This window comes from Balaenoptera acutorostrata, chromosome 8 (genome assembly GCF_949987535.1).
Source record: "Balaenoptera acutorostrata chromosome 8, mBalAcu1.1, whole genome shotgun sequence".
NCBI classification, from domain to species: domain Eukaryota; kingdom Metazoa; phylum Chordata; class Mammalia; order Artiodactyla; family Balaenopteridae; genus Balaenoptera; species Balaenoptera acutorostrata.
Window position 1 is genome coordinate 18,072,688 of NC_080071.1, and position 13,245 is coordinate 18,085,932.

The following is a 13,245-nucleotide window of genomic DNA, read 5'->3' on the forward strand; positions in this document are numbered from 1 at the left end:
AGAGAAGTTTATTGTCACATTTAATACAAATTTTATTTAATCTTTAGAGTGAAATTTTATTACAAAAGTATAATCTCTTATTTTACTAGTAAGAACAGAGAATACTGTTAAAGGAAATTTACAGGGAAGTTCACAAGGACACATCTCTTCTAAACCATAGATCGTATTTCTATTGGCAGAAACATAGCTGGTAAAGACTCATAGAATTTTAGCTATAGAAATATTTTCAAAGATCATATTCAAGATTTAGTATGCTGTTCTTATAAAACTGTCTTCTAATTTTAATACAGGACCCTCTATAGTCCATACCTTTATTTACTGAAACCAAACTAGTAGTACTTTTGGGTTACACTAAGATAATCAGTAAACAAGTAAACCATCACTTATTGTATAACATTGGCTCGCTCTTTATATAGTAATCAGTTTTGCTTCTATTCTGACTGAATTTTTTAGCTACCGTTTGAATTTTGTAAGCACATTTATTTATTACATAAATTTAAATTCAGTAAACTTCTGTTTTATAATAATTGTAAACCCTTATGTAATATCTTTTTAAAATAAAGATGCTAAATTAAAACAATTTCTATTGCCTTTCACAACTTATTTGTTAATGAAAAGCGTATTTGTGAAAAACCTCCATTTTATTTACCCCCATTAATTACAGTGCGTGGCTTTGCATACATGAGATGTTTCTCAAGTTCAAAGGCTGTTTGCCGACTTTGGTATTATGGGAAGAAGTGACCCAACAGTTGATTTGGGAAGTAACTAACTTGGGTGTTAAGAATGCCTGGATGGAAGACTGGTAATTCAATCACAGGAATCAAAATCGCTGGAGAAAACACGCTGTCAAAGAGAGAGTATTTTTCCGAATGTTTTGACTGTTTTTTCATTCTGCTTCAGGATGTAAAGAGGAAGAATTGATGAGAAATTGGCATTACTTTGGGACAATGGCTGGAGCCATGAGAGAATATGTGCAAAAATATGACAGTGGTGGCAGGTGCTGGAGGAAGACTGGCAGGTAAGGCCACCAGGGCTCAAATGGAGGTTAGGGCTGTGTGTCCATAAACATGTAATTCTTGGTGTGTGTGTGAGGGGGCTGAAAATGCAAAAATTCAAATCAACGTCATGCATTAAGCTGTTTATATTTGTTATTTAGCTCATTGAGAAAGAAAATTATATTGATTAGTGAATAATCAAAAACATTCTTTTAGGCAACCAAGTGCTGATAGAAATGAATACAACACAATCCTTGCCCTCGAGGAATGAAAAAGAAACATCACCCCTGCCCTTTAGAAGTTTACAGTTTAACTGGGAAGATAGAAATAGGAATGTTGTTTTGGAGATAAGGGCAGAATTATATAGTAGTTCAGGAATGAGTGAAATAAACTCTGGCTAAGGGTGTTCCGATTGAGCAGAGTATTATAAAACGGAGTATAAATTTTTCAGAAAAAGGAGATGGAGGAAAGGAATAAGGATAGGCACCACAATCCATGGCGCATTTGGAAATCATGATCAGCCAGTATGGTGTGGTGAAAGCAGAACATATAGAGTAGAGAAGTTGCAAAGGCTGATGTAGGAATGGCAAACTGATGGGAGGCAATGAAGCCCACACATTACATGGTTATCAGCCCATAGAGTGGTGATCTCAACTCTGTCTGCCCCAAAGACCCATTTTTATAAAAAATATATATTTATTATATATGAGTAGTATATGCACACACATATGCATATATATGAAATAGTATAAAGATATAATCTTCACTTCACTATTTAAAAATAAAATTTATAGATAATATAACTTATCCATATACTTAACTACAAAAAAACAACTTTAATATAAAGAAGAAAATTTCAAGACATAAATGCCCAGACGTGAGTGCATTAGAAGACATAATAAAGAATTCAGATGCTTGGACCTGAATCACTAAAGATAGAATCACATATAAATGCAGGCTGATTCAGGTGTGTTGAATTGGCAACGTAAATACCACTAACATGGTTGTTACAAGTGATGTAATTTTCCTAAATGGTCAAGTTTTAAAACTTTTCCCTCAGTTTGCATAGGGCTACATTTCTGAAAAACTTCAGCAACAACAAAACCGTAAAAGAAAAAGACCTTTTACTTACTTGGGAAATGAAATTCAGTGTCGTCTTTTCACCCAGCTACTATCCGGTGATTCTTTTGAAAGTGATACAGAACTCAGGAAAAATCTTCATTGATTGGGACTGTGCCATACAGGACATCTAACAACCCTCCCTGCTCCCCTTCCTCATCCACTAATTTCTAGTATCCTCCAATATAATATGTACATTATAAAACATATGTAAACAGATATTTAAAAGTATGAGATTGCAAGCGGTATTGGAAAAGTTGGACAGCCAAATGCAAATCAGTGAAGTTAGAACACACCCTCACACCATACACAAAAATAAACTCAAAATGGCTTAAAAACTTAAATATAAGACATGACAACATAAAACTCCTAAAAGAGAACATAGGCAAAATATCTCTGACATAAATCGTACCAATGTTTTCTTAGGTCAGTGTCCCAAGGCAAGAGAAATAAAAGCAAAAATAAACAAATGGGACCCAAACTTATAAGATTTTGCACAACAAAGGAAACCATAAACAAAATGAAAAGACAACTTATGGACCAGGAGAAAATATTAGTAAATGATGCAACCAACAAGGGCTTAATTTCCAAAATATGTAAACAGCTCATACAATTCAATAACAAACAAACAAAAAAAACCTATCCAATCAAAAAATGGGCAGAAGATCTAAAGAGACATTTCTCCAAAGAAGACATACAGATGGCCAATAGGCACATGAAAAAATGCTCATCATTGCTAATTATTAGAGAAATGCAAGTCAAAACCACCTCACACCAGTCAGAATGGCCATCACTAAAAAGTCTACAAATAATAAATGATGGAGAGAGTATGGAGAAAAGGGAACATACTCCGTTGGTGGGAATGTAAATTGGTGCAGCCACTATGGAAAACAGTATTCAGGTTCAAAAAACTAAAAATAGAGTTGCCCTATGATCCAGCAATCCCACTCCTGGGCATATACCCAGACAAAACTATAATTTGAAAAGATACATGCCCCCCTATGTTCATAGCAGCACTATTTACAATAGCCAAGACATAGAAACAAACCTAAATGTCCATCGACAGATAAATGGATAAAGATGATGTGGTATATGTACCCAATGGAAAAAGATTGAAAATAAATAAAGTAAATAAGAATGAAATAATACCATTTGCAGCAACATGCATGGACCTAGAGATGATCATACTAAGTGAGAAAGTCAGAAAGAGAAAGACAAATACCATATGATACCACATATCTGGAATCTAAAATACAACACAAACGAACTTTTCTATGAAACAGAAACAGACTCACAGACATAGAGAACAGACTAGTGGTTGCCAAGGTGGGACGGGGTGGGGGGAGGGAAGGACTGGGAGTATGGGATTAGCAGATGCAAACTATTATATATAGGATGGATAAACAACAAGTTCCTACTGTATAGCACAGGAAACTATATTTAATATCCTATGATACACCATAATGGAAAAGAATATGATAAAGAATATATATATATATATGTATAACTGAATCACTCTGCTGTAGGACAGAAATTAACACATTGTAAATCAACTATATTTCAATAAAATTTCAAAAATAATAAAGGTATAAAAAAGAATGAGATTACAAAGCAAAATAAATGTAAGTCTAATATTTTTTAAATACTCAAATGGGTCACTTGTGCAACTCAGTGTTATATGAATTTCAGTTTGTAAACTATTGCTCTATGACAACAGAGAGCCAATGAGGGTGGGTGAGACAATGCATAGCATCAGGAGGTTAATGTCTTCATAAAAGATACGTCTATATTTTAACACTGTACTAGGTAGAACACAGGGAGGGCAGGTCAACTGTTACAAGTCTGTTATATATTTTTTTGAATAAAATTTTAAAAGAATGATGATTCAAACTGAAAATATTATAAGAATGACAAATGAGAGGAAAATTTTGATAGTATTTGAGTAGGTTTCCTATTAAAAAAAGAGTATTATTAAAATTTGTATTAAATTTTAATTAAAATTTTTAGGTTAAATGTCTTTTCAGAAAAATAAGGTTTATTCAATATTCTTTAGTCCTGGCTGATGGAAAAATATATGCAAGCCTTCTAAATCCTAATTTGGCCACTGAATCTACTCCTACCTTCACCATTAACAACGTGCAAACTATCATTCTGAGATTTTAAGGACAAATATGATTTTTAAAAATAGATAAGACTTTGACCATGTACTCTGTTAACTGGGGCTAAATGTGTAAGCTTCTTTTCTTTTTTAGGTTAAGGGCCAATCTACAGACTGAATCTAAATGACCTATCCAAATTCTCTCTTAAATGGGTCACCTTTTTTTTTTTTTTTTTGGCTTTATTAGAGTTAACTTATCTTCTCACTAGCATCATTTAGGAGAGAATTTTCTTTAAAAGCTCAGCTGCTAGAGCAAAATACCATAAACTATATTCCTTATCAAAAACAGAAATTTATTTCTCACAGTTCTGCCAGCATTGTTGGGTTCTGGTGAGAACCCTCTTCTGGGATGCAGACAGCTGACTTCCTGTATCCTCACTGAGTGAGCTTTTACCCTCACAGTTGGGCTAGTTCTCTGGCATTTTCTAAGAGCACTAATCCCTTTCATGAGACCTCCACCCTCATTATCTAATTACTTCTCAAAGGCCCCATCTCTAAATATTATCATATTGGGCATTATATTTTAGCACATATATTGAGCGGGGGCAAACATTCGTTCCGTAACACACAAATATAAGCAAAATTTTTAAACCACTTTGTCCTTCCTTCTAAAATCTCCAATTCTATTATTATACTATAATTTGTTTTTTAAGCATTTTTTTGAGATATAATTCATATACAATTCACCCACTTAACATTGCACAATTCAATATTCAGAGTTGTACAACAATCATCACAGCAATTTTATATCATATTAGTCATGCAAGAAAAGAAACCCCACACCCATTAGTAGTCACTTCACATCACCCCACCTCCAACCTTCCCAGACCAAAGCAACCATTAATCTACTTTCTGTCTCTATAGATTTGCTTATTTTAGACATTTCATATAAATGGAATTATACAATATGTGGTCTTATGTAACTGACTTCTTTTACTTAGCACAAAGTTTTCAAGGTTTATTAATGTTGCAGCATGTACTTTATTCTCTTTATTGTTAAATAAAATTCTATTGTATGGATATACCACATTTACTTATCAGTTATTGGACATGAGTTGTTTCCCTTTTTTGTCTATTATAACTAGTGCTGCTATGAACATTCCCATGAGGACACTTCTTACCTCTTTCTCTGTGAAACTTCTAACTGGTCTACTGTTTTCCTTGTTGCTTTCATAAATCTACCAGCCTCCTCTTAATTGCTTTCCACCAAAACCTTCCTTGTTTTTGACACACTGTTCTTAGGCTTGAACTTCTTCACACTCTATTCCAAGTACAGTCAGTTCCCTTAGGGAGAGTCATGGAACTCTCTGTTCTTGCATCCTGCCTCTTCCCCTGGACAGTTCCTCTGCATCGTTGCTCCAGAATTGGCATGGGGACAGCAGCCTGTTTTTCTCAGAATGAAAACCCTACTCTATCAGTGGGGCATTGGGTGGAGGTAGTAGCCTCTGGTCTTCTGAGCTTACCTTTCCCAGCGTGAGATCCATTGCCCTATGAGTGAGCTGTAGTGATAACAATGAGGGTTCTGTATTCTCAGCCTGTCACACCTGGAGTAGAGCTTCTACCCTACAAGTGGGGCTAGATGAACAGAGACTGAGACCTCTCTGCTGCTCTTGTCTAGAATAGAGTTTCTGCCTCATCAAGGTTGGTAGGGTGGTTAGAAATGCTGTTGGTCTGGCACTCCTGTGAGAAATCGTAGCCCTGGACTGAATGCTGGGGTGAGAGGGAGCTTTATCTTGGCTGCATCCACCTGGAGTAGAGCTTCCATCTTGCTCACCTGGTGGGGAGGAGTGTGATGTGGAAGATGACCTTTTAGTTTTGTAATCTTGAAGAGACCAATTCCTCCCTGCCCTGACATAGACTTTTTTCTTTTTTGCAGTTGTTGTAGAGTGCTTTGAGATCCTTCAAGTTTAAAGTTGGGGATAAACAAATATTGAAAAGGAAAGAATTAGAAAGAGCTCTCTATAATTGAATGAAGGATCTAAAGAAACAACTCTAAAGAAAATACATATATATATATAAAGTTTTCAGGTTGAAAGAGGTTAAAGACCTAAACAGTTGCAAAAATTATTAGTTCAAGGACAGGGTGACTTGATACTGTTAAGATATCAATCTTTCTGATAGTGATCTCTAGATTCAATGCAATCACAGTTAAAATTCCAAAAGATTTTTTTTGTAAAATTGATTAAGCTGATTTTAAAGTTTATGTAGAAATGCAAATAACCTAGAATAACCAAAAACAGTTTTAAAAAAGAATTTTGGGGACTTCCCCGGTGGCACAGTGGTTAAGAATCTGCCTGCCAATGCAGGGGACATGGGTTCAAGCCCTAGTCTGGGAAGATCCCACATGTCGCGGAGCAACTAAGCCAGTGCGCCACAACTACTGACCCTGTAAGCCACAACTACTGAGCCCGAGTGCCACAACTACTGAAGCCCACATGCCTAGAACCAGCTTTCTGCAAGAGGAGAAGCCACGACAATGAGAAGCCCGCACACTGCAACAAAGAGTAGCCCCCGCTTGCCGCAAGTAGAGAAAGCCCACGTGCAGCAACGAAGACCCAACACAGCCAAAAATAAATAAATAAATTTATAAAAGAAAAAAAGAATTTTGGAAGACATATGACAATGCTATAGTAATCAAGATAGTGTGTTATTGTTAGAATAGATATATTAGTCAATGGAACAGAATAGATTATAGAAAAAGACTCACAGTTATAACACTTTTGACAAAAGGACAAGGCAATTCAATGAAGAAAGTACAGTCTTTTCAACAGTCTTGGAGCAACTGGATATGCATATGAATCTCAATATTTAATTCACACAACACACATTTAATCTTAAGAACAAAGACCTAAACATTACTAAGTCACAAGTAAAAAAGTTATAGAAGAAAACAGTAGAAAATCTTTGCAAACTTGGATTAGGCAATGATTTCTTAGATAGACTACAAAAAGTAGGAACTATAAAAGAAAAATAATCATAAACTGTGAACCATCAAAATTAAAATATTATGTTTTTAGAAAGACATGATTAAATAAATGAAAAGGGAAGCCACAGAGCAAAATAAAATATTCACAACATATAAATTGTCAAAGAGCATGTATCTAAAATATAAAATGTATCAGTCATAAAAAGGTAAATAATCTAATTAAAAGTGTTGAAATGATTTGAACAGTAGCTTCACAAAGGATTATATACAAATGGATGATGAATACAAGAAACAATGCTCAACATCATCAGTAATCAGGGAAATTTATATTAAAACCACAGTGAGATTCCACTACAAACATACAAGAAAAACTAAAATTATAAAGACTGAAAATACCAAGTGTTGATGAGGACGTGGAGTAAATGGAACTCTCATGCAGTTCTGTGGGAAATGTAAAATAATACAAACACCATGTAATAGAGTCTAGCAGCTTCTTGTAAAATGAAATTAAAACACTCCCTAACACCGTATACAAAAATAAACTCAAAATGGATTAAAGACCTCAATGTAAGGCCAGACACTACAAAACTCTTAGAGGAAAATATAGGCAGAACACTCCATGACATAAATCACAGCAAAATCCTTTTTGACCCACCTCCTAGAGAAATGGAAATAAAAACAAAAATAAACAAATGGGACCTAATAAAACTTAAAAGCTTTTGCACAGCCAAGGAAAGCATAAACAAGATGAAAAGACAACCCTCAGAATGGGAGGAAATATTTGCAAATGAAGCAACTGACAAAGGATTAATCTCCAAAATATACAAGCAACTCATGCAGCTCAATATCAAAAAAACAAACAACCCAATCCAAAAATGGGCAGAAGACCTAAATAGACATTCCTCCAAAGAAGATATACAGATTGCCAACAAACACATGAAAGGATGCTCAATATCACTAATCATTAGAGAAATGCAAATCAAAACTACAATGAGGTACCACCTCACATCGGTCAGAAGGGCCATCATCAAAAAATCTAGAAACAATAAATGCTGGAGAGGGTGTGGAGGAAAGGGAACACTCTTACACTGTTGGTGGGAATGTAAATTGATACAGCCACTATGGAGAACAGTATGGAGGTTGCTTAAAAAACTAAAAATAGAACTACCATATGACCCAGCAATCCCACTACTGGGTATATACCCTGAGAAAACCATAATTAAAAAAGAGTCATGTACCACAATGTTCATTGTAGCACTATTTACAATAGACAGGACATGAAAGCAACTTAAGTGTCCGTTGACAGATGAATGGATAAAGAAGATGTGGCACATATATACAATGGAATATTACTCAGCCATAAAAATAAATGAAATTGAGTTATTTGTAGAGAGGTGGATGGACCTAGAGTCTGTCATAGAGAGTGAAGTAAGTCAGAAAGAGAAAAACAAATACCATATGCTAACATATATATATATGGAATCTAAAAAAAAAAAAAATGTTCTGAAGAACCTACGGGCAGGACAGAAATAAAGATGCAGTCGTAGAGAATGGACTTGAGGACATGGGGAGGGGGACGGGTAAGCTGGGACGAAGTGAGAGAGTGGCATGGACATATATACACTACCAAATGTAAAACAGATAGCTAGTGGGAAGCAGCCACAAAGCACAGGGAGATCAGCTCGGTGCTTTGTGACCACCTAGAGGGGTGGGATATGGAGGGTGGGAGGGAGATGCAAGACAGAGGGGATATGGGGATATATGTATATGTATAGCTGGTTCACTTTGTTATACAGTAGAAACTAACACAACATTGTAAAGCAATTATAGTCCAATAAAGATGCTAAAAAAAAATTCTTGGAAGTCTATCAATTAGAAAGAAACACAATTTCCTGAATTGGTTTTCTCTCCTAATTACCTCTATAATTGCCCTTTCCTATTATTTTGTACCCTTGTAATATAACACCCTCTTAACTGGTGTCTCTAACTTTTGTGTCTCCCTTCCCCAGTGTTTATTCCACATAGCAAATAAAAAATTATGCTTGTGAAGCACAAAAAAAAACACACAAAAAAAATACACTTACCATACAAATACATTTATTTTTAAATGAAAATGATGGCTAAATAGAATAAAAACAGTTAATCCAGATGACTATATGCCAAATTTTAGAACAGAATTGATAGATTCATATTAAGAGAATTTGAAATAGTCATTCATATTTGACATAAATAAATTTGAAAAATAGCATTTTAACTGGGCTTGATACTGTGTAGCAAGTCAAAATCACATAGATGTAACACTCTAACTCTTACAAATGATTTTAAAAATCACCGTTTCCTAGTGACATTTAATCTAAACCTTTATACACTTCTGACTGTCATTGCTCCTATTAAAAGTCAGAGATCACTTCATTTCTACCTTTTGCTTGTTAAAGTGTTACTTCTAGATTTCTTTTACTTTCAGAGTGCAAAATATCTGACTAATGGTTCCTAAATGTTTGGAGGGTCATATACAGCTTAAAATTCTAAAGAAGCAATCAATGTTCTCACTTACCAGAAAAATATAGCAAACTGCATGCACAGGAAATTTAAGATATAATTTTATAGGGTCATTGGTTCCCTAAGGCACGTCCATATACTTCCCACGGATCTATGGACTCTAAAAAAAAAGTCCATGATTCAAATACAATTTAGAAATGTTGACAATATGAGACAGGCAGATAATGTATCAAAATTTCTTTCAGCTTGCCTTAGATCTAACTTAACGTAATGGTAAACAAAACTCTTTACCACATAACATTAAGCATTACTTGAGGAACCAAAATTTACATCATTATTGGAAGGAAATATTGGATGGTGGTTGGAAGTATCATATCTTAAATCATTTGAGTTGAGTTGAAATTCTGGATGAGGAAGTATGACTGTGGTTAAAATGTTAACATATCAAAGCCTCAGTTCTTTCATCTAGGAACTGTGAATAATAACGAAACCAATCTTTTCGGTAGCTATGAGGAGTAGGTGAAATTATCCATAAAAATTACTTAGTACAATGACTGGTACATATAGTGCACTTAACACATATTAGCTATTATTGATGTTCTTATTGGCGCTGTAAGACATCATTTGAAGATAACCCTCCAAAGATGTTGAGTTTCTGTAATTCTAGTATTTGTTTTAAGTGGTTGCTTCTCACTATTACTTTTACATATATGTAACAAGGGAATACGATTTTTACTTTGGACCCTAGTGGTTAGTATTGCACACATTCTTTTCCTTACATTATTATAGAACAAGAGAACTCTGATAATACACTGCCCCACACAAAGCTTCCTTGTGTAATATTAAGATAGATCATTTGCCAAAAGAATAACCTCACTAAGAAGCCAAAGGCATGGGGCAACAAAAACGTCTTTATGTAATGATTGGTTCACAGGCATCCTTTGCCTTGAAGCATGATTCAGATTTCCTCATTGGATTAATTCTGTACAGCTGTCACGCATACCCACGGCCCTCACAAGTCAACTTTCCTAGCTTCTAGATTTCATTAGGGATCTCAGCTTCTCTTTAAAATAATTGCAATCTAACTTTCCCCCAGTTTTGTTTTTAGCATAGAACAAAGAAGAGCTGAATATTTAACTCCCTAGTTAACAGTAAACATATTAGTAATAAAAGATAAAAGAAAAATTGGACAGAAAACTTGGATACCCAATACACCATGCTTTTTTGTTGAAATAAAGTTGCTCAAGTCATAAATTTACACAATTAAAATTCTAAACAGAAGAATAATTAAGGTTAAAAAAACATGCAGGCCTAGAAAAGAGAAATCTGGAAATTATTCCATTAAAACTTAATCAGAGTATAAGCTTAATTTTAAGCTTAATTACATTCAGAATTTGAGGTTAGAATAATGAAGAATGCCTCCTTTTAAAATTAGTTTGAAGGTTTAAATCTAGCTCAGCAAATTTGACTGAGTAGATTCTCAGGTCACTTATAGCATTTTTTTCCCTTTATGTTCTATCTTTTTAACATTGTTTCTCCTTCATTGACTATTTTCTGTCCATAAATAATAGACAGGGGTAGGAGTAGTGGTGAATATTGAAAACCTAAGGGTGTTTAGAACCAATATCCGTAACTTAGGATACAGCTTCCCAACTTCAAAGGACTATTATAGTCATATACAGAAAAAATAAACAACTTATATATTGTATAGCTCCTTGTGCCTCAAATCAGAAAAAGTGTGTTGTTTACACTGAAATTTCTGAAAACTGAATGTTGTATCTCCATTTTAGTTTTTGTTGTTGTTGTTGTTTGTACACGCGTGACTGAGATAACTACTTTATTACATCCTAACCACATTAAATGGATTTAATCCACCCAAATAAACATTTAATGACAGCATATAAATGTATAGTTGGTCTTGGTCCTTCATTTGTGCAATTTACCTAGAATGGTTCTGTTTACACCATTGCAAAGAAATCAATTTTCTCTCATTTTTCTAGTTCTGCTGTACTAGAATGGAATGTATTTTCCATTCATTTAACTTCCTTGATCAAATATCAAATATTATCAATTCTACCACTTTTAGATATCTCCAAATACATGCTCTTTTCTCCATTCCATCAGGCTCTTTATATGTCTTGTTTGGATTATAGCAGTAGCTTCCAAATCAGTGTGCTTTCTGCATGATTTAGTTCTCTTTTATCTTGTCCCTAGATTGGAAGGCTCTTTCTAAATGCAGAGCTAATCAAGTCACCCCTGTTTATCATACATTTAAAGTGGTGTTAATATGGCGTTGTTAATTTGTACTTTACATATACTTTTTAAATTTTTTGTATTTATGCACCCCAACCTCAGAAAAGTAAACGTATACTAAAAGCATCCCACTACCTGAATAACAAAGTTCAATCGTTGCACAATGAGAATCAAGGATCTTTATGTTTCAGCCTCTGCATATCTTGTCTGTATTGCTGTATAACACTCCTAACTGTGTAGCCTAAATATTTTATAGTTTTTAGAATCTAGTATGATCTTGTTAGTCTCTGTACCTTTGACGCAATGTTTCTTCTGATTAAAAACCCTTTCTTCTTTACTTATTTAAAGTAACACCTCATTCATTGTCTTTCAAGATTCTGCCCAGGTGCCACCTCCTAACCTGTTCAAAAATAGATTTGTAGGGCTTCCCTGGTGGCGCAGTGGTTGAGAGTCTGCCTGCCAATGCAGGGGACACGGGTTCGAGCCCTGGTCTGGGAAGATCCCACATGCCGCGGAGCAACTGGGCCCGTGAGCCACAACTACTGAGCCTGCGCATCTGGAGCCTGTGCTCCGCAACAAGAGAGGCCGCGACAGTGAGAGGCCCGCGCACCACGATGAAGAGTGGCCCCCGCTCACCGCAACTAGAGAAAGCCCTAGCACAGAAACAAAGACCCAACATAGCAAGCAAGCAATCAATCAATAAATAAATCTTAAAAAAAAAAATAGATTTGTAGTTTAAATGTCTCTCATAGGAGACCACCAACAACTCAAGGACAAAGACCCTGTCTTACCAGTCTTTATGTTCTCAGCACCTATTACCTACTTAATGCTTATAAATATGTGCCAATAAATGTGGCATGTTTGAGTCTCTTCCTAGATTTTCACTTCACTCCTCAGATCAACTCACCCTACAAATTATTTTGAATAGACCCCCCTGGTCCTACTGACACTCTCTATCAAACACATTTCTGAGAGTTTGTTAACATTGGGAGATAAACATGTGCAGTTCAGCAGCAAAAAATGAGCTTAGATTTATAATCTAGGCATTAGGAAACAACTGAGAAAATTTAAGTGTTATACAGCCAGATTTGCATTTTAGCATTATCACTTTGATGATAATCTGAAAAACTAATTTGATATGGAAGAGAATGGTGTCCGGTGATCAATTCAGAGGCTATTTTAATAGCCGGGAGAGAGATACTGAGTACATGGATGAGAGTGGGGCAGGAAAGAGATACTTAGGAGGTAAAATCAACAACTTTTCATTAAGAGATGTAAGACTGAGTCAGAGTCAA

At 35.0% G+C, this 13,245-nt stretch overlaps 1 protein-coding gene across 1 annotated transcript in view; it reads left to right on the top strand.

The window, feature by feature from the left end:
* Window positions 1–783: 783 nt before the first annotated feature.
* Window positions 784–13,245, top strand: part of LOC130708678 (zinc finger protein 665-like) — a 123,062-nt gene continuing 110,600 nt past the window's right edge. Inside the window, exons 1-2 of the mRNA XM_057550928.1 lie at window positions 784–802; window positions 901–1,018. Of these exons, the coding sequence (XP_057406911.1) occupies window positions 784–802; window positions 901–1,018 (137 nt within the window). The remainder of the gene's footprint in view (window positions 803–900; window positions 1,019–13,245) is intronic.